This window comes from Rhineura floridana, chromosome 6, assembly GCF_030035675.1.
Source record: "Rhineura floridana isolate rRhiFlo1 chromosome 6, rRhiFlo1.hap2, whole genome shotgun sequence".
Taxonomy (NCBI): Eukaryota; Metazoa; Chordata; class Lepidosauria; order Squamata; family Rhineuridae; genus Rhineura; species Rhineura floridana.
In genome coordinates, this window is record NC_084485.1 from 19,850,307 (window position 1) to 19,872,489 (window position 22,183).

Consider the following 22,183-nt stretch of genomic DNA (forward strand, 5'->3'; position numbering starts at 1 on the left):
CACATCTGCACACCAGCAAACTTTCCTAGTAATACAGTGTGCCATTTTGCTCTGCACTCTGCAGTGTTCATAGTTCATCCCTTTGCATTTCCACATCTGTTCCACCTAGGGTTGTCAGGTCCAGGCCGGGCCTGGCAACCAAGAGGTCTTCTGTATCTTTAAAAGTTGTGCAGGGGGAAGGGAGAATTCCACCTTCTGGTTTTTCCCTTTACAGGGTTGCAAGAACACCTGCACTTGGCTGACTTTCTCTTCTCCTAAAGATACAGGATCAGTGTCAGGCCTTGAACCTGGCAATCCTACTCAGGGTACATGCAAGCAGGGGGCTGCCCAGCCCTACTTAAGCTGGGTGAGGGCGGAGGGTTAGTTGCTGAGTCAACATCTTAATGCCACCAAGTTGTACCTAGTTAGATAAAGTGGGATGCTGAGTTCTAAACAAGCCGTGCCATGAAGCGCACGGAACTGAAACTTTCTCTTACTTCAATAAAAGAAAAAACTACAGCTGCATCTGAGTTCCTCAAATTCAGGCAGGACAGTCAGAGATTATGGTAGCTGTAATCCAGCAACATCTGAACACAGGGCCACATGTTCCCCACCCCTGTATTATAGGTAGTGGACCTTTGTATCCCTTTGCACCTGGTTGTTGTACTCCCCCTACACAGTGTGACTTTAAGAATTGATCCTGGCTCTAGTCAGTAGTATAAACTGCTTTTGCACCTGAACCCAATTATAAAGCTGAGAAGAAAAGGGTCTGAGCTGATAGGAATTTTTCAGTGATAGTAGAGAAAGCTTGAGCTAAGGTCCCTGCTGAAATCCTGCTTTCTTCTAGAGTTTGGGAGGATTCTGCAAATTGAGTTGGTTTGTTAGGTAATGAACATGCAATTTTTAAGGGACCACTAGATGAATGTAGCACAAGTGTTGCTAAGGGAGGTAAATACTATGCTAAACAAACTAGCTATGTTGGTCTTAAGATAATGAACACTTTCTGAAAGATGTTACTTGTAAACTTTTGTTTTCTGAAGGATATAAATTAAACAGTCTTTGATGTATGTATATATTGGTGGAATAGCTTGTATGATGTGATGGCTTCAAATGACTTAGAATGTGACATAATTGTTCTTATTGAGCCAGTTCTTCTTGAACAAAAAATGACCTCAGGTGACTGATAAGTGGGTAGCCTTGCCCACCTGTCAAAAGTGGCCTGTGAAAGGCTCACTTGGTATGGACAATACAGTATAGACAATACTTAGCTAGATGGATCAGTGGTCTGACTTTGTATAAATACAGTAAGAATAATAAAGGCCCACAGTATACAAAAGGTTCTGTACTGAACTCAGGAATAATAATAGAAAGATACAAAATGCAGTAAAGTCCAAAAGAAATAAAGTCTATAAAGTAATAATGAATAACAGCACACTAGTAGAAACAAATTGGTTTTGACTGTCTTCCTCAGATCTTGTTGTAAATGTACCATTCATGGCAGGAGTGACTCAGTATAAGCAGAGCTTGGAAGATTACTTTTTAAAAGGAATAAATTATAATTACTGTTACATTGCCTCCAAAAGGAATAAATTATTACTACAGTTACAATTGTTTGGAAGGAATTGATCACTTTGCTGTTCCTCAAAAGTAATCACTACAATTACAGTTACAGTAGGGCCCAACTTTTCAGCTAATACAGTGGCTTTCAATTAGAGTAAGGCCCTGCTCATACGGCGCTTGTTCCACTTTTACGGCGTTTTTTGGGTGTCAGGCGCCATTTTATTGATGCAGTTCCGCTTTTAGGCGGGTTTCGCTTTTAGGCTGGGGTCTGGAACGTAACCCTCCATATTAGTGGGGCCCTACTATACTTTTAAAAAATCCAGAGTGCCTATAAGTGCTGGCCTTGGCTGCTGGACAGTGCACACCTAAGTAACCTAAAACAATATTAAAAATAAAGACGGAAAGACAGAGAGAGGTAGTAGACCAATTCTTTTTATCCCTAAGACAGCAGTGGTGGTCCTTCCGCTGGTAAGGGAGGTGGGGAAGGAGGCAGAAGCCACCACTTGGATCTTTGCATGTCAAACCAGGTGCAACACACATACACACGCTCAGCCAGCAAGCATCATCTCTCTCGCTCAACCACTTCCCAGACTCTGTCCTGCCACCAACTAAGGCACATCCACCCACGCAAACATTTCCGCCTGGGTGCAAAAAAGTTAAAACACTGCAAATGCAGCAAAGTAGCCAGGGAGGGTGGCAGAGGCCGCTTTGCACGCCAAGTGCAAACACAGTATTAACACACACGTCAGCATCTCTCACCTCCATAGTTCTTTATCTCAGTTCTGCTGCTGCCTCCTTCATTCATGTCCTTGCCCTCTGGCTCCTTTGTCCCTCCATTCCATTCTTCACCACCACTGTCCATTTTTTTAAACAATTGTTTTCTCCATTCCACCCGTCTCACTCTCCACCTCCTCCCTCGTCGACTCCTAAACACCCACAGAGCACAAGGGAAGAGCGACACTGCGCAGAAGCCCAATTTGAGGCACATGATTTTCATCCATGAATCAGAAAACACCCCCTGCTACACACGCACACACACCAGTAACACCGGAAACATTACAATTCTTCAAAAGTAACAAAATTACACCTGTTGCAATCAAAATGTAAAGAAATTACCCGCTCGTTCTTCAAAAAAGTAATAAATTATAAGTAATTCTTTTTAACAAATTGCTTCCAAGCTCTGGGTATAAGGCAGCTTCCTCTGTGGTATCTTAAAAATTTATAAATGTATTATGGCCTCACTGTTTACAATGTCCCACCCCAACCATATAGATGTGTAACTAAGGATAACCATGCATCTTAATGCTATAATGCACAGAAACCTATGCCATGATAAGCTGGTTAGTCTTTGAGGTAAGGTACCACAAGACTCTGTGTCCTTCCTTGTCCAGTTCCTTCATCCTAACTTGGAAGCCTAGCCTAGTCTTGCCTGCTGTGTCCGTCAATGCCCACCACAGGATCAAGTGGAGAGCTTTTGCTATTAATCTGGCTCAGGCTCTGGGGTGTACCAGGCCCAACCCAAGCACCAAACCTCTTGAAATCAACTTATAGTAACCCTAGAATCCAGATAGGCTGGAGCAGAGCAGGCCTCACCACTTGGCAAACTGAGATGGCCTCAGAAGGCAGATGCTGGAAGGAGTGGTGGTGCGTCCCTTGGCTGTCCTCTCTTGACTGTTAAGAAGTTTTGTGTGTGTGTGTGTTATATTGCAGTGCAGTGCAGGAATAACTGGCCTGTTAAGGCTGGTGGTTGTAAGAATAAAGAAATGTATGGTCTATTACTACAGAGATAAAGTTATTCACACTGAAGCAGCCATGAGGCTTGTTCTCAGGGAGCTATTACTAACTAACTGAGAACAACAACAGGAAGGGAAGGGAAGGGAGAAAAGGGAGGAGCAAAGCCTGCAAAAACAACAAATGGTTTAAAGGAGAAATCAGCAGAGGGAAGAACAGATTGCCTTTCTGTCTATTGCCCCCTTCCTCACTGGTTCAGGTCACTTGTAACATGCATTGGTGCCAGAGCTTGGAAAAGTTACTTTTTTGAACTACAACTCCCATCAGCCCCAGCCAGTGCCATGCTTTACTTCCAACATGGAGAACAGAGCTACGTATGCTACACAGCCTGTTCCAGCCACTCTGAACTAACAAATAAAATATCAGGCTGCCTCAGGTGCAGTGGAGGATGCTCTCCTGTAACCAGTGTTGAAGCAAGATTCCACTGCCAAGTCCAGTCTGCTTCTGTACATAAAATGGGGAAGGTGCACCATCTTGCTGTTTGCCTCAGGTATCCAAATGTCTTTGGCGAGCTCTGGGCTGGAATCTTAACATCATGTGCATGTGTGTTTCCCCCTCTTTAGCATACTTCCCTTGAAGACTGATGGACCACCAGGAGACTGCAGATGTACATCCCGGCAAAACTAGCAAAAAGGTAAGCTCCTGGCCAGCTCACTGGTGGAAGATGCCATTCCCTAATTATGTCACACCAAATCCCCCTTTAATCTCCTGCTCTATGTGCTGTTTAATGTGGCTTATAAAGACTGTGGAAGATAACAATATTTTAAGGATAAACATGGATGGAGTGTACATATAGATTTTATAGGTCATGCTATAAAGCAGAAGTTAAACTCTTGCTTGGAAACGGGTCCCTAACTAGGGCTGGTCCTACCATTAGGGGCCAAATTATGCTGCCACCTCAGGCAGTGGGTGGATGCTGGAGTGTGTAGGTGGTGGGTAGTGGCAGCAGCTTCCCAGCTGTTCTCCTGGCCATACCCACAGAACTGTGTGTGCTGAACTGCCTGCAGTGCACCCCCTAAGCAAGTGTGCGCTCCTTAGATGCAGTGTTGAATGACGTCCCAGTCACCAGTCTTGAGGTAAGGTTCAACTGCCAGTTTCGGTCAGCTTCTGTATATGGAATGCAAGAGCATCTTGTCCTTTGCCTCAAGCAGCAAAATGTCTTGTGCCAGCCCTGTCTTTTATGTGATGATGGTTTTAGGATGCCTGCAGTTGGGGCACTGTGTTGGCCAGAGGCCCAAAATCTGTAAGCCAGAGGCGGGGAACCTTTTTCAGATGGAGGGCCATAGCCCCTTCTGAGCAGGCAAAAGCAGATGGTGCAACTCATGCAAATGTTATCTCTGTACAGAAGGCTAGTTCCTACACATTCATACTCTCTCCTCTCTGTCCTCCATGCTGTCAAGCAAGAGCTGTTATCAGAGTTCAATTACATATTCCAGCCAAGCAGAAACGTGTGGGGGTGCAAAGCAGGGCTGGTGGGGGCTGTGGCCTGGGGAGAATGCCAAGGCCTAGAGGGAGAGGTCAGGAGGGCCACATTTGGTCCCCAGGCCTGAGGTTCCCCACCCATGCTGTAAGTTGTTGCTAAGTGATAGGGGGTCTGGACGAGCTTGCAACTCTCCTGCATTGCTTTGTGACTCCTTATTCAGGCCCCTTTTAGCTCTCAAGGAAGACCGTTACTCTTAACCTTTGGCCTCCTGATGTTGCTGAACTAAAACTCCCATAATCCCTGGCTATTGCCCATGCTTGCTGTGGCTGATGAGAGTTGTAGTTGAACAACATCTGGAGCGCCGAAAGTTCCCCTCATCTGCTTTTGATAGACTAAGTCACTAAGATGACATTGTTTGTTAGTATGCTGCCAAAGTTTCCTGTGGCTGTTAGGGGGTTGTTGGTGGTTTTTGTGTGTGTGTTTCTGGTATAATATATTTTCAGTGTTGTAAGCTGCTTGGAGACCTTTGGATAACAAGTGACTAACAAATCTAATAAATGATAATTTTAAGGCATCATGTGCTTCTAATAGGTGCATTAAAACCTATTGGATTGTCCCTGTAGCCATTTGTGATGAAGCCAAAGATGCCCAGCTCCATCATACAGCAGATGCCTCTAAGGAAACAGTTCAGCAGCTCCTCTGTTTCAGTCTGTGCCTTTCAGGGGGGACAGTCTCCAAAACACAAGACACTCCTAAACAAAGACAAAGGAAGATTGGAGTCAAAGGGTATGTTGCCGGCTGTTTCATATCATGTTAGTCTGCAGCCACATCTGCACCTTATATTTAAAGCAGCATTGTATACCACTTTAACAGTCATGGCTTCCCCCAGAATGGTTTAACATGGCTGTTTAAAGTGGTGTAATAGTGCTTTAAAAGTAAAGTGCAGATGTGGCCTGTGTTTTGACACTAAACTGTATTGGAATAGTAACCTGGTGAGCCCTCAGAGCTGGCCCAAGGCATTTTGCTATCTCAAGTGGAATAACAAATGGCACCACCCAAGCAGTTGCATCAATGGATTTGTACATACCATACATTTAAAACACATGACTAACAACTGTAGTTTGCTAAGGGTTCTAGGAACTGTAGCTCTGTGAGGGGTAAACTATAGTTCCCAGGATTTGGGGGTGGGGGGAACAACGCACTTTAAATGTCTGGTGTGTATGCAGCCATTCTCAAGGTTGATTAAAGTTTCTGAGGCAGAAAATCCCATAAATGTCCCACAAACCAATGAAATAATAATTTTCCTTTTCATGACACCCAAAATCAACTGCCTGAGGGGATTGCCTCACTCTGCCTGATGGCAGGGCTGTCCCTGAGCTTCTTCTGTTTTGTGAAGCAACTACCACTTCCCATCCCAAAATGCCCCCCAATATGTTAGGAATAGATGGCTTCCCTTGTCAATTAGCTATACCTTTCTTGAGGAAAAGGTAGGAACTTTCAGGTCAGCTGTTCAGCTTCTTGCCTCTAATCCTTTTCTTTTATTTCTCCACGCCTCCCTCAGGACTTTCTTCTGCCTTACTTCTCCAATGTTGCACTAGCTACTTATTTTCAATATATGAAGATCCCTTCCCCACATCTTGATTGCTTTTATAATTCCCTCCTACATTAGTACTTCATGACAGATGCTCTTGGAGGTCGCTGATTCATAGGGTCGCCATAAGTCGCAGCTGACTTGGAGGCACATAACAACAACAAACATTAGTACTAGATTATATGCCGACTTCCTTATCCTTCCCCTATACTTCTGTTTTGTTTTACATTTCAGATAGCCATCTTGTAGGCAGAGACCTATATTGTTATTTTAATTCTAGCATATTAACAGGAATGTTCAGTTTGCAATGCCTGCAGTGCTATTCTAGTGTTTCCTTAAGAGGCTTAAATCTTAAATCCTTGGAGCCTCTTGCACTGCTTGCGGAGAAGAAACATTAGCAATGTAGATCTTTCATTTGCTTGATAAAGCTAATTGAAGCAAGAGCTCTTGAGCTGGTTGTGTAGAAAAACACCCTGGCAAGGAATGCTGCAGGTAAAGTAGCAAATATGGGGAATGTTAGTCCCAAACCAACACCAGCCCAGATCCCAGAAGTCAATCTGAGTTCTCAGGATTGGAAAAAACTTCAAATTACATTGAGGCTGTGTACACACCTTACATTTAAAGCCATGACTTTCCCTAAAGAATCCTGGGAACTGTAGTTTATCCCTCACACAGCTACAATTCCCAGTACCCTCAGAAGGCTACAGTTCCCAGGATTCTTTGGGGGAAATTATGTGCTTTAAATGTATGGTGTGTATGCAGCCGTGAATTAGCTATGTAGTTTGAACTACATAGTTCAACTATGAACTACATAGTTTCAGTTACATGAAAAGTACTTTAACTGGATTCATCACTACTGCCCAACACTGGTGGTATACTTTGTGACTAAGTTGTATTTGCAGGAGAAGAAAATGGATCTAAAACAAGTGCCAAACGTGACTCTGGTTCTCTGCTTCCCAGGTAACAATTAAAACTACTTAAAAGTGGCTCGTGAATGTTGCAGTGGAGCAATCTCCTGACATGTTGCAGTTAATAACTGCTTTGATACCTTATCAGAAACTGTAGCCCCATCTGCACTATACATTTAAAGCAGCATCATGGCTTCCCCCCAAAGAACCCTGGGAAATGTAGTTTGTTAAGGGTGCTGAGGATTGTCAGGAGAACCTCTAAGGATCCAGCATGATTCCTACAGTATGATACCTACTATTGGAAGCTTGTAATTGCTGTTTTTTTTCTTTTAAATTATGTTATTTGTTATTTAGATCTGAGGGTCGGGGAGGTGGGGTCGCTGTGGTCTATAAGAGTTCCATCTCACTCATCAAGCACCATGTCCACGTAGTTACTAGCCTGGAGTGTTTGCACCTCGTGTTGGGTCAGAGGGACAGATTGGGAATCTTGTTGGTGTACCGCCCATCTTGCTGCCCAACGGCTTCCCTAACTGAGCTGACGGAAGTGGTCTCCGTGGTATTGCTGAGATCCCCCAGACTACTGGTACTGGGAGATAATAATAAATAATAATAATAATTTAATTTTTAGGCCGCCTATCTGGCCGAAGCCACTCTAGGCGGCGTACATAACAAATTCAATAAAATACAATAATACAGTAATTACAGTAAATACAATAAAATACAATAAATGGATGTCAACATCCATGCTGAGGCCACTTTATGCGGGGCGGCTCAGGACCTCATGGCATCCATGACAACCATGGGGCTGTCCCAATACGTTAGTGGCCCAACACATGTGTCGGGGCACACTCTAGACCTTGTTTTTGCTACTGGACATGGGGATGGTGATCTGGATGTGGGAAGTTTTACATCTCTCCCGTTGTCATGGACAGATCACCGCTTGCTGAAGTTTAGACTCACAGCGGCTTTTCCGCTCCGCAAGGGTGGGGGACCCATTAAAGTGGTCCCCCCCTGGAGACTAATGAATCCTGAAGGTTTTCAGAGGGCTCTGGGGGATTTTCCGGCTGATAAGACTGGCGCTCCTGTCAAAGCCCTGGTTGAACTGTGGAATGCGGAGATGACCCGGGCTGTTGACACGATCGCTCCTGCGCGCCCTCTCCTGTGTAGAGCTCATACAGCTCCATGGTACACCCCAGAGCTGAGAGCGATGAAACAAGATAGGAGACGGCTAGAGTGGAGGTGGAGACGAACTCCCAACGGATGCAATTATGCGCTGGTAAGTGCTTCTACCAAACTGTACTTAGGAGCGGCGAGGGTGGCGAAAAAACAATATTTTGCTGCCACCATTAAGTCATCTCTCTGCCGCCCAACGGAGCTTTTCAGAACTGTCCGAAGGTTGCTCCATTCTGGCCCTCAGGACATGGTAGGGTCATCGGTGGCCCATTGTAATGTGTTTGCTGGACACTTCCAGAATAAGATCTCATGCATCCGCCGGGACCTAGACTCTCAGTTTATAGCAGCTGATCCTAATGAGGTGTCTAGAGCTCAGTCTTGTCATGTTTTATTGGATGAGTTTCAGTTGGTTCAGCTCGAGGACGTGGACAAGGTGCTGGGACAGATGCGTGCTACCACTTCGGTACTAGATCCTTGCCCCTCTTGGCTAATAAAAAATAGCAGGGATGGAACAGCCAGCTGGGCCAGGGAAGTGATAAATGCCTCTTTATGAGAGGGAGTGGTTCCTGGCCACCTGAAAGAGGCGGCAGTGAGACCGCTTCTGAAAAAACCTTCCTTGGACCCAGAAAATTTTAACAGCTATAGACCAGTGGCGAATGTTCCATTCCTGGGCAAAATCTTGGAACGAGTGGTTGCTGGCCAGCTCCAGGTGCTATTGGATGAAACCGATTATCTAGATCCATTTCAATCGGGTTTTAGGCCTGGTTTCGGCACCGAGACAGCCTTGGTCGCCCTGTATGATGACCTATGTCGGGAGAGGGACGGAGGGAGTGTAACTCTGTTGATTCTCCTTGATCTCTCAGCGGCTTTTGATACTATCGACCATGGTATCCTTCTGGAGAGGCTCGCGGAGTTGGGAATTGGAGGTACTGCTTGGCAGTGGTTCCGCTCCTACTTGGCAGGTCGTCTCCAGAAGGTAGTGCTTGGGGAACACTGCTCGACACCGTGGGCTCTCCAATATGGAGTCCCGCAGGGGTCAGTTCTGTCCCCCATGCTTTTCAACATCTATATGAAGCCGTTGGGTGCGGTCATCAGGAGATTTGGAGTGTGCTGCCATCAGTATGCTGATGACACGCAGCTCTATTTCTCCTTTTCATCTTCTTCAGGTGAGGCTGTCAATGTGCTGAACCGTTGCCTGGCTGCGATAATGGACTGGATGGGAGCTGACAAACTGAGGCTCAATCCAGACAAGACTGAGATGCTGCTTGTGGGTGGTTTCTCTGACCAGATTGTGGACATACATCCTGTCCTGGATGGGGTAACACTCCCCCTAAAGGAACAGGTTCATAGTTTGGGAGTTGTTTTAGATCCTTCCTTGTCACTTGAGGCTCAAGTAGCCTCAGTGGCACGGAATGCGTTCTACCAACTTCGGTTGGTAGCCCAGCTACGTCCCTATCTGAGCAGGGAAGACCTAACATCAGTGGTACATGTTCTGGTAACCAGAGATTGGAAAAGTTACTTTTCTGAAATACAACTCCCAACAGCCCCAGCCAGCATGGCCAATGGATTGGGCTGATGGGAGTTGTAGTTCAAAAAAGTAACTTTTCCAAGCTCTGCTGGTAACCTCGCGATTGGATTACTGCAATGTGCTCTACGTAGGGCTACCTTTGAAGACAGTTCGGAAGCTGCAGCTCGTGCAAAACGAGCGGCAAGACTGATAACGAAGACCAAGCGGTCCGAACACATAACACCTGTTCTGGCTCGCTTGCACTGGCTGCCAATATGCTTCTGGGCCAGATTCAAAGTGTTGGTTTTTGACTTATAAAGCCTTACACGGTGCGGGACCACAATATCTGCTGTAACGCCTCTCCCAATATGAACCTGCTCGTACACTACGCTCTACATCGAAGGCCCTCCTCCGAGTTCCGACTCAGAGAGAGGCTCGGAGGGTGGTAACAAGAACTAGGGCCTTCTCGGTGGTGGCCCCTGAACTGTGGAATAGTCTCCCTGATGAGGTGTGCTTGGCGCCGACTTTGCTATCTTTTCGGCACCAAGTTAAAACCTTCCTCTTTTCTAAGGCATTTTAATCTAATTTTAATCTTAATTTAGTTTTAAACTTGTTATAACTGATTTTAGATTTTCATTTTTTTCATATGTGTTCTTGTTTTATTATGATGGGTTTTATTGTATGTATCTGTATCTTTGCTGTACACTGCCCAGAGAGCTATGCTAGTCGGGCTGTATAAAAATCTAACTAATAAATAAATAAATAAATAAATTTTGATAATTGTACTATTTTATTGATGTACTATGTTCTATTGATGTATTGCTATATTCATGTTTTTTGTAAGCCGCCTTGAGGGCCTTTTGGCCAAAAGGCAGGGTATAAATTTAATTAAATAAATAAAAATATATATATATTCACCACTACCCCCAGAACTACAATTTTCAGAGCTTCTTGGGAAGAAGAATTGATTGTTAAACCACTCTGGAAATGGTAGCTCTGTGAAGTGAATGGGAGTTTCCTAACAACCCTCAGCACCCTTAACAAACTACAGTTTCCAAGATTATTTGGAGAGAGCCATGACTGTTTAAAGTGGAATAATACCTCTTTAAATGTGCAGTGCAGATGGACCCTGTATGTGTGTGCCATCTCACACATGCATTGGGTTTGTTCTGCATTGCTGTGTGCCTTTGCCAACCTCTCCCTTCTTCTAGTTTCTTTATAAGCGCAATATCATGACTGGTGCCTGTTTAACCTTCTCAGTGGCATATATAAATTATAAAGCTCTTGAGCAGTTGTAAGAAAGCTGTCTTTTATTACTTGTCCATCTGTCCCAGCACACCCTCCTTCAAGTACCTCGGACATCTCTGCCCAGCCAAGATTTCAGATTTTTCCCCTTCTTGGAAGAACCCCACATGTATGCCTCAGTGCATAGAGCCCCATCACATGTCGTGCACCTGTGCAGATGGCAGGTGCATGGCCACTGAGTGCAGTTTTTCAACGCATGGGGGTGCCTGAACCCCCTTTATGATACTGGAGAATGCCAGTGCTGCACCACAGATTGGAATTAGCCAAATATTATCTTGCTAGTAAAGGAAATAAAGGCATCTATTGGGCCAGTGGCTGGCTTTAACTGTCCCCTTTGATTTATAGGAAAATGTGGGGCACCTCAGATTTTGAATATGGCAAGCCGCTTGGCAAGGGGAGATTTGGAGCGGTGTACTTGGCCCGGGAGAAGACGACTCACTTCATCTTGGCCTTGAAAGTCATATTCAAGTCATCGCTAGAGAAAGCTCAGCTAGAACACCAGCTCAGAAGAGAGATAGAAATCTTAAGTCACCTCAGGTAAAGCTGCTGAATCCATTGGGAACTGCCTCGTCCTGAGTCAGGCCATCTAGCTCTGTTGGCAGCAGCTCTCCTGGATTTCAGACTGTTTCTCTGAGCCTTACTTGGAGATGCCGGGGGCTGAACCTGGGAGCTTCTGAATGCAAAGCGAGTGCTCTGCCACTTAGCTAAGGACCCTTCCCATCGTCGTGGACAATGGGGAATTGTAGCCTTCAGTGTCTATCCCTGCTCTGTGCTAAATCTATCTCAAAAGAATTATAAAACTTGGAAAGCCTCTTTATCGCCTCCTAAACTTGCCAGGAGAGCCAGTGTGGTGTAGTGGTTAAGGTGTCGGACTGTGACCTGGGAGACCAGGGTTCAAATCCCCACATAGCCATGAAGTTCACTGGGTGACTTTGGGCCAGTCACTGCCTTTCAGCCTCAGAGGAAGGCAATGGTAAAACCACCTCTGAATACCACTTACCATGGAAACCCTATTCATAGGGTCGCCATACGTTGGAATCGACTTGAAGGCAGTCCATTTCCATTTCAAAACTTGCCAGAGCAAGGTCTGTCAATAACCCTGGCCCTCTGGCAGGGTAATTGTTCCTGCTCTGAAAAAAGTCCCAGAGTGGCACCTCTTCTCTTTTCATCTCTCCCTCTCCCCCCCCCACATTTCCTGGTCCACTATACTGCTAATTGTGAATCTTCCTTTTGTCTTCATTTGTGGGCACGCTTGCTGGCTAGCTCTGAGCAAAATCTTTTTTGTTAATGATGAACATTATTCTTGTTTTTTTAACATGTGTTGTGCCCTCACAAAGAAACTGACCCTGCAGGTTGGTCCTCACCCTCAGAAAACCCTCCCTTCTGCTAAGAAAGCAGGGAGCAAGAAATACTAACTTTTTAATGAGGTGGTTTTTGTCTCTTCACCACCATCCTTAGGATTGTCTTACCTTTGCTCCCTCCTGCTACAACTGGTTTTACTGTTTTCTGTTTTTTAATTTTGTTGCTTTGTACCTTATTGTGATTAACTGTATGTACTTATGTTTTGTTTTTCAATCAGTTGCCAACCACCTTAGGGACCCATTTTAGGGACTCTTGTAATTGAAAGAAAGAAATATGTAAAAGTGAAATCCTAAATGTGCCTATGCGGGAGTAAGCCCCATTGAGTTTAATGAGATGTACATCTAGGTAAGTGTGTGCACCAGCCTTCCCCAAAGTGATGCCATCCAAATGTTTTGGTCTACAGAACATCTGTAGTCCAAAACATCTGGAGTGCTCAAGCTTGAGAAAGACTGGTGTATAAGGATGCGAGCACACTATCCTACAGCAAAGTGTTTCCATTGGCCACACCTGGAGGGGGAATGGGTTGATCTGCCAATCAGTTGCAAAATCTCTTTGAAGTGAATTTTTAAAAAATGCCCTCAAGTTGAAACCACCAGGTTTTACAGTAAAAAGGTGTGGGGTTTGACTAGCATCCTATGCCCCGGTTTTCAGAAAAGAGAGGTGAAGATGCTGGAACCGGTGGAACAGTGTGTGTCTACCCTAAGATTGCACCCTTAATTGTTGCTACTGATGCTGAGGCTGCAGTCATGCCCACATGCCTAGGGGTAAGCCCCACTGAACATAATGGAGATTTTCTCCCAACAAACATACACAGGATGGGCTGAATACGATTCTGTATCATAATGGTATCTTCATCCTGGATGGGGCAATTTGGAAATCTGCCTAGTATATTCACATGTGGGCCAGGTATCTTGGCCACCATCACAGTGGCTTACAACTTACATGACCTAAACAACTGTTTTCCCCACCCCTTTCCCCTAAAAAAACACAAAACTGTCTAGGCATCCAAATATCTTAAGGATGTATAACTATTTCCATGATCAGACACGGATTTTTCTAATGTTGGAATATGCTCCAAGGGGAGAACTGTACAAGGAGCTACAAAAGAAAAAACATTTTGATGACATCAGAACAGCCACAGTGAGTACAAAATAAAGAAAACCCTACTGATTTTAAGTCTGTGGACAGCAAAGCATTTCCATTAGCCACACCTGGAGGGGCAAAGGGCTGATCTGCTGATCAGTTGCGAATATCTTTGAAGCTGAATTTTTAAAAATCACACTCAAGCTGATCTGACCAGGTTTTAGACTAAAAAGGGGAGAGGTTTGACTAGCAAAGTATACCCCCATTTTCAAAAGAGGTGGAGACGCATTGGAACTGGCCGAACCGTAAGTGTGTGTCTACTCTTAGAGGAATGTTGGGAGGAGCCTGTTGGAGCTGAAGTAAAGCAAAAGTAAAGTAAAGCTGGTGAGCTTTTTTTTTTTTGCAGGGGGGTGTCAATATCTCTTAGCCTAAGCCTACCTCAAAGGGTTCTTGTATGGATGAAAAATAGAGCTGAAGAATCATGTATATTGCATTGAGCTCAGATGAAAGCTGATAGGTAAATACCTTGTGGGGAGAACAAAGCATAGGAGGGAGTAGGTCTCCTGCTGGCTCAGTGCTCCAGCTTGGACTGGCCCCAATCAGCAGAAGAACCAAGCCATTGCTTGCAGTGATGGAGAGAAGGATACTTCAGTATAAGTGCACCAATGCTTAACTGTAGACATTAAGGTTGGACCCTCTGACAATAGATTTAGGTATTGTTGAAGCCATTTTCATGATGTTGCTGAGTATAGCACATTGTTGCCCTCACTTGGGCTATTAAAAATGTAATGACATTTCCCTAACATACAAAACAGTAATGTACTGCATTACATTGCCCGTCGGTGTACATAGCAGCTTGCAAAGCTGCATGGAAGATGGGTCTCTGTCCCTAGGAACTCACCATCTATATTTTGACCATGGGTGGAGGAAAAGCCAACACAGAGAGGGGAGAGGTTAAAGTTGGAGAACAAAAGATGAATGGAACCAAATGCAGTTTACGTATATATATGGCTCTGTTTCAGCTGGGGAAGTAGCCTAAAGAGATCCCTATTGGGAGGAGCATTGTATTAAATATTTACTTGTAGACCCCACTAGCTGCTTTCTAAGTGAAGTTCTAGCCCAAAAGTAAGAAAATTCCCATGTCCACCAAGAGCCGCAGTTTCTTGGAGGAAGAAAAGTGGCTGGAATTTACATACTGGTGGTGGGTGGAGCTAAATTGCAAAGTGGGTGGGGCCAAAGCATTTAGGGCAGGGGTGGGGAACCTCAGGCCAGGGAGCCAAATGTGTCCCTCTAGGCCTCTCTGTGTAGTCCTTGGAACTCTGCCCAGGCCACACCCTTCACTGGCCCTGCTTTGCACCCCAAATATTTTGCTTTGTTGCGATATATCCTCCTTGCTGTTTGCTTGCCTGGATGGAGAACAGAGATTGTGGTCACATCCACACCATACATTTAAAGCACCCTTATACCACTTTGAGTCATGGCACCCAAAAATCCTGGGAACTGTAGTGTATTAAGGGTGCCGAGTGTGGTTTGGAGATACCCTCACAGAGTTACAGTTCCCAGCACCCTTATCAAACTACAGTTCCTGGGGTTCTTTGGGGAGCAACATGACTTCAAAGTGCTTTAAATGTATGGTGTGGATGTGACCATAGTGTAGAAACTAGCCTACTGTACAAAGGTAAATTTTACATTTGTTTTCCCACTCAGTTTTGCCTGTTGCTCTGCCCACCAATGGCATGTGGCCCTTGGACAGTTGTGCATTTGGGAATGTGGCCCTCAGATTGAAATCACCCCAATATTGGCTAAAACATAAAGGTTACATACATAGTGGGGCTAGTTACTGCAGGGTGAGCTCTGCTTCTCTCTGCCCTTACTCTTGCGCTAATACACACACACACCCGGTTCAGCAAATGCTTATTGTTACCTTTCCCTGTGTTCCAGGGGAGCCGTTTGCTTTGTAGCGGATTCCCCCCTCCACCAAAGTATCTGGCATGGTAATTTGATTTAAAAGTATGTTAGCTTCTTTGAAGGATCCACATCCCATTACTTCTTAAACTGGCCTGGGATGGGGAGATGGCATCCTGACTGACGTAAGGGGCTACCAGTTCAGTACAGTGAAGTGCGTCCTTCTGGAGGGCTGTTCTATGGCTGGCACAAGGGCTGGCCAATCAGTGCTGTGCAGACCCAGCTTTTCCTCAGATGGAAAAGCAAAAGCCTTCTCCCCAGACGGCAGAGAGGAGACCTTTAACATTACCACAGCAGTGGTGATTGCACTTCTGGTGCAGTCTTGCTGCTGAATTCATGTATAGCTGCATGCAGTCGCAGTTTACGTCCAAAATTAACTATTCGATTATTATTTCCTGTATGTCGTATATCTACAGTATATGGAAGAAATATCTGATGCTCTGATGTACTGTCATGCTCAGAAAGTGATCCATAGAGATATTAAACCGGAAAACCTCCTGTTAGGATTAAGAGGGGAGCTGAAGTTGGCAGACTTTGGCTGGTCGGTACATGCACCATCACTTAGGTATGTATATTTCTTTTTTATATATAAATAAGCTTTCTGATTGGCATTTCTTTGTGAGGAATGCTCCCTAAAGTGCAGTGTGGACCTGTGGAGCCCTCTGCATGGTGGTCTTGGACCTGGCACAGTATTTCAAATAGCTATGCCCTAAGACTTGGGTCTTTAAAAGAGACCAACCTTGTAAGGTTAATATAATTCCTCATCCTCATTGTCATGGTCTATCTGTATGCCACCTTCCCACAGTAATCTATACTCAAGGTGGTGTGAGGCACGAGACAGGGACGAGGGTGGAAGAAATTCTTGTTTTATTAGGGTAATTGAAACATCAAAGGCAGCAAGCCTCATTAACTCGACTAACTAACTCACTGCAAGCCCTGTCTAAGCTACTAAGCATACTTTACAGCCTATGAAGGAAGTTGACTCAGCACCCCAGTCCGGGGGTGGGGGTGGGGGTGGGGGTGGGGGTGGGGCGCAAGCTTAAATAGGAAAGGTGTTCACTCATAATCTCTCACTCCTTCAAACAACCTCCCTCTGACCGGTGCACTTCTCGCGACGTCTGGCTTGGGGTGAGAGAGGACGCACCTCCAACGGCTCATCTCACAATACCGACTGGATAGGTGCAGGCTGGAGGTCAGGAGGCGGGGAAGCATTTGAAGTGTCAAGAGGGGGATCCAGGGGAGTTGGAATTGGCACGTGTGCCAGAGATTCCCCCAACGGTTCTGTTGGTGCGTCTTCTTCAGCAGGAGGACTATCCATGGGAACTGGCACAGTGTCAAGTACACTCCCTCCCCCAGTGTCCTTAAAAGTCTCAGGCTCTGCCCCTTGCTGCTCTAGCTGAGGGGGCTGAAGTTCCTCCAGCCCCCTTCCTTGATTCCCTTGAAAGACCTGGGGCTCGACAGGCGGCTTACAGCATGAAAAAGTTACATAATTCATTCAGTCATAAACAAAATTTAAAGTCAATTTAAATAGATGAAAACATCTCATTATGTAATTCATCAGTTGTAATAATGAAATACAAAAACATAATGCCAATAACAAAAAATAACTGACCTCTAGAATTAAGTGTTGAGCCTAACAGAAGCCCCTAAACAACCCACGGTCTGGCAACTTCAGGTGGTAGCAGTTTTTCTAGCTGGACTCAGTCAAGGCTCTACCCTCCTGGGCCAGGAGGAAAACAGGCCAGCAATGCAGGAAGAGGAGCTTGCAGCACGGAGTCAAGATGGTCTCTGGCTCCTGTTCTAAATGTCTGCAGATATATGAAGCTTTGTTGCATGAAATCAGCCCTTTAGTCCATCTAAGCCAGCTGTCTTAAGGTCCGTGCCTTTCCTGTAAGCGCACACCTCTGACCCTATCACGTAATACTAGAACCCAAAGTCATCCAATGAAGCTGAGTGGTGGAAGTTTCAGGACAGGCAAAAGAAAGTATTTCCCCCCCAAAGTGCATTGTTATGGAGTTTGCTAAAACAAGATATAGTAATAGCCATTGACTTAGCTGGCTTCAAAAAGGCAAATTAATGCAAGATAAGGCTATCAATGCAATTAGTCATGATGGCTGTGTACCACTTCTAGTACTGGAAGTGTTATGCCTCTGAATACCAGTTGCTAGGGCGCACAAGTGGGGAAGAGTGCTGTTGCACTCACATCCTGCTTGTGGGTTTCCCATAAGCATCTGGTTGGCCACTGTAAGAGTAGGATGCTGGATGAGACAGGCCTTTGGCCTGATCTAGCAAGGCTCTTCTAATGTTCTTATGTACTTGGATCAACATCTGAGGCCCTGCTCTGTCATAGTCTGAGATGCAATCTGAGACTATCTTTAGGGGAAGGGGAAATAGCTCGAGTAAAACATCTGCTTTTCATGCAGAAAGTCCCGGTCCAATCTCTGCCACCTGGGAAAGATTCCACGCCTGAAAACTTGAATAGCCTCTGCCAATCAGCGGTGACAATACTGAGGGCTTGTCCATACTGGAGTTTGTGTGTTTGTATTTCCATTTAATTTGTATAGTCCACATGCTGGTACCCTCAAACAACACCAATCCCAATGCTTCTCCGCTGTAAATTCAGGTTTACTCAATGTGGGGATAATCTGATAAATTGGGGCTAGTCAGGCTTCAAACTGCTTCACTTGGGGGCGCAGACTATTTGTCTTGGTGTTGTTGGGTAGGTGGATCAAATGTCACTTTCTGATACTCATACCCTGGGATCCTTCACAAGGATGGGATATAAATGAAATTAATAAAAATTCCCATGCCCACTACTTTCTCCATGCTTTCTTTTCTGGCAGCACTCCTGTTTCTAGTGGGCTGCTGAACAGATCCTAACCTCCCATATATATCTATATATCTTTTGATCCTTCAGATTTGCAAAACAAACAAACAAACAAACCCACACAGAAAACTGCACAAGCAAACACATAAAAATGTTCTACATGAGCTTTCGATCCTGCAGATTTGCATAAAACCAGAAAACTGCAGAAGCAAATTTACAACTGCCTATTTTACCTTTACAGCCATCTGCCCACGTGTCCTACTAGTACTTAATCGGCAAAACAGAGTCAACAAATGAGAAAGCCAGGTCAAACACAAAACCTCCTGGTATGAACAGGAAAGACTGAAGTAGCTTCTCGTATACAAATTCAAATACATGCAGATGTGGATTATTTTGGTCTAATTCGAATGAGGGAAAAGTTAGTTAACAGCTAAATAACGCTCAGCTATGGACAATGATCTTGCTCAGTATAAGGGAGCTTCTTATGTTGCTATAAAGGTGATAAGCCTGAGGGACAGAGCTGTCAAGAAAGCTTAAAAACTAAAATGGTTCTGAGGCAAGGAAATGTGAGGAAAACATTTTGTCTGAAATGGGGCCTCTGTGAAGACCATGAGTTTGCAGTTCTCACACTGAAGCTAGTTAATTAGGCTGTAAGCAAGAACACCTGCTTATCAGTGGAGACTGGTACTTCAAGGCCAAGCGGTTGGTGAGTACATGACAGTTAGGTGTGAAAGCTCCAGAAGATTTCATCATCAGAAAGCCCCCTGATTGGCTAATTAATTCCTGGCTATTGCTGGTCATTTCCCCATAAGAATAGGATTCAGACCTTAGCCTTTGTTCCTCAATTTCCCTCAATGTTTGGAGTGCTACCTGCTTTGATTTGGAGCATTTTTAAGAGAATAACTTGCCCTGTTACATGTGTAATTATTTGAAAATGAACCAATTTTAATTTTTTTAAAAAAACATAGGAGAACAACACTGTGTGGCACTACAGACTATCTTGCTCCAGAAATGATAGAGGGGAGTCCGCACGGTGAGAATGTTGATGTGTGGTGTGTTGGTGTCCTTTGTTATGAGTGTCTTGCGGGATACGCACCGTTTGAAGCACCAACTCGCACGGAGACTTTCAGAAGAATACAAGAGGTATGTTCTTCTCAGAAACAGTATTTGCAACCTACAGCTTGAAACTTGGGGTCATATCTTGATGGCTTGTCACTGAGACTTGTCTGAGCACTGAAGGTTATAGGATTAGTCTTAGCATAGAGATGGCTAACCCATAACCCAGATGTGGCCTGTCATCCCCTGCAGCTTTATCTCCCAATCTGCTTGAGACAAAATGCTCTGTCTGTTCTTCAGAACCATTTTTAAAGAACAGATAGAACCTTTAACCTCTGTGTGTGTGTTTGTATATGCGCACACGTGTGTTCTGGTGAGCATACATCGGCCACACCCACCACTGCCATCTGGTCCTTTGAGGAATGGCTGACCATCAATATGGCCCTTGGACAGAAAAAGATTAGCTACCCTGACCTAGCAGGAGGACACATCTGGTTTGTTCATATGATATTGATCTGTGAAGGGGCACGTGGTGTTTCTGTTTGATCTGCAGTGCGCTAGGGGTGTTATACAGGGTCCCAAAGTCTTTGTCCTAAGTTCTTCTGACAGATGGACAAGGCTGATGCAGAGGGCAGGGACTGGCACATGAGCAGTACAGATGGAAAGCTGCATAGGAGTGGAGAAACAGATAAACCGACACTAGGGTGGTTCAGTGAAGTTTTGTTTTTTTTAAACAAACAAACAAACAGAAGGAACACAATAAAATGTAACTTTTAAAAACTCTTTCTCTCCCAAGGTGAACTTTGCATTTCCTTCTTGGGTGTCCGATGGAGCCAAGGACCTAATCTCCAAAGTACTAAACCATATACCTTCATTGCGGCTTCCCTTGAAAGAAATAATAGTACACCCATGGGTTAAGGCTAACTCTAGGAGAATCTTGCCACCTGTCTACAACGAAGACTAAAAGCTTGTCCTGCATCTTGAAGGCTGTTGACCACCCTGCACATACCTCTGTCTTTTTAGGTAGCTGGCTGCAGCAGTAGATAGACTGGACCAATTATCATGCTCTTGCCTTTACCTAAACCTGGGGTGGGAAGCTTGTGCCACAGTGGATGATGTTGGATTCAGTCTCCCATTATTCCTGACCATTGGCCATACTGGCTAGGGCTAATGGGAGCTGGAGTCCAACATCATCAGGAATGCCACAAGGTCCCATTTCTCCTAAACCATTCCTCTTTTGCAAAGCATTATCACCACTACTGGTGATATGATCTACTGTATCTGTGGAATATTAAGCAGCAATGTAAAGGGGGGGAGAGGGGAAGCTAAGCTTTGTATCATTTTAAACTTTAAAAAAAGAATAAATGCGTGTTAATAAATCTCAGACTAATAAATCTCAATCTAGTAGCAAGTTGGAGAGATGGTCCAGAGGCAAACCTTGAAGTATACATTTGCTCAGGATTGCCATGCTGAAGAATTAATGTTGGGATTCATACCTTTTGTTAGGATCAATTAAAATGTTTTAGTAGTAAGCAAACTTTCAAGTTCTGCAGAACACTTAATTCAGACTAGATGTTCCGTTTAAAAAGGGGTAGGGAGATCAGGGTATGATGGAAAAGCCAGACATTTGGTTTGCAACAGTGTTCAGATGGGGAGTACAAGGTGTTATGTGGATTTTAGCTTGTACTAAGGACTACTAGGACAAGAGCACTGGCCACTTTCCCTTTGAAAATATAGAAGTCAGCAGTAAATTGGGTGTTCACAAAAGATTAGGAAGGCAGAGCTTGGAAGTAATTCATTACAAGTAACGAATTACTGTAATTCATTACTTTTTTGAGGAACGAGTGGGTAATTCCTTTACATTTTGACTGTAATAGAACTAGGAGTAATTTTATTACTTTTGTGGAGTAATTGTAATGTTTCCAGCATTATTATGGGCATTATTGGGGGGGGGAGCAGGGGAAGTCTACTGCTCCTCTGATTTGTGCATGAAACTCATGTACCTCAAACTGGGCTTCTGTTCTTAAACAATTGTTTCAAAAAATGGATGGTGGTGGTGAAGAATGGAGCGGAGGGAAAAAGGAGCCGGAGGGCAAAAGATGGATAAAGGAGGAGACAGCAGCAAAATGGAGATAAAGAACTGTGGAGGTGAAAGATGACGTGTGTGTGAGTGTGAGAGTGTGACAGAGAGAGAGAGAGAGAGAGAGAGAGAGAGAGAGAGAGACTGTGTTTGCACTTGGCACACAAAATGGCCTCCACCACCCTCTCTGACTACTATGCTGCATGTGCAGTATTTTAACTTTTTTTGCATCTCAGGGGAAAATGTTTGCTTGAGTGAGAGTCCCTTAGTTGGTGGCAGGGCAGGGTCTGGGAGGTGGTTAAGTGGGAAAGATTATGCTTGCTGGCTGAGTGGGGAGGGGGTGCACTTGGTTTGATGTGCAAAGATCTGAGTAGTGGCTTCTGCTTCCCTCCTCACCTCCCTTACCAGCGAAGAGACCACCATTGCTATCTTATGGATAAAAAGAATTATTCTACTACCTCTGTATGTGTGTGTTTATTTTTAATGTTGTTTTAGGCTACTTAGATGTGCAGCAGCCAAGGCCAGCACCTTGTAGGTGTGTTTTTTAAAAAGTAACTGAAATGTAATTGTAGT

The 22,183-nt window shown here is 44.6% G+C and overlaps 1 protein-coding gene across 7 annotated transcripts; it reads left to right on the forward strand.

Annotated features, from left to right (window-relative positions):
- The first annotated feature begins 748 nt into the window (after positions 1 to 748).
- Positions 749 to 20,919, forward strand: LOC133387089 (aurora kinase B-like). Of its 7 annotated transcripts, none has more exons than XM_061631127.1 (9): positions 751 to 927; positions 3,894 to 3,964; positions 5,377 to 5,539; positions 7,247 to 7,304; positions 11,583 to 11,774; positions 13,601 to 13,739; positions 16,064 to 16,212; positions 19,443 to 19,617; positions 20,327 to 20,918. In XM_061631127.1, the coding sequence occupies exons 2-9, from the start codon at positions 3,914 to 3,916 to the stop codon at positions 20,492 to 20,494; spliced, it is 1,095 nt and encodes a 364-aa protein (XP_061487111.1). In that variant the 5' UTR covers positions 751 to 927; positions 3,894 to 3,913; the 3' UTR covers positions 20,495 to 20,918. The 7 variants fall into 7 exon arrangements, with proteins under 7 accessions (XP_061487116.1, XP_061487111.1, XP_061487114.1 ...); XM_061631126.1 differs by having other exon boundaries at positions 752 to 864; XM_061631128.1 differs by lacking the exon at positions 751 to 927 and having other exon boundaries at positions 3,890 to 3,964; positions 5,345 to 5,539.
- The last annotated feature ends 1,264 nt before the right edge of the window (positions 20,920 to 22,183 follow it).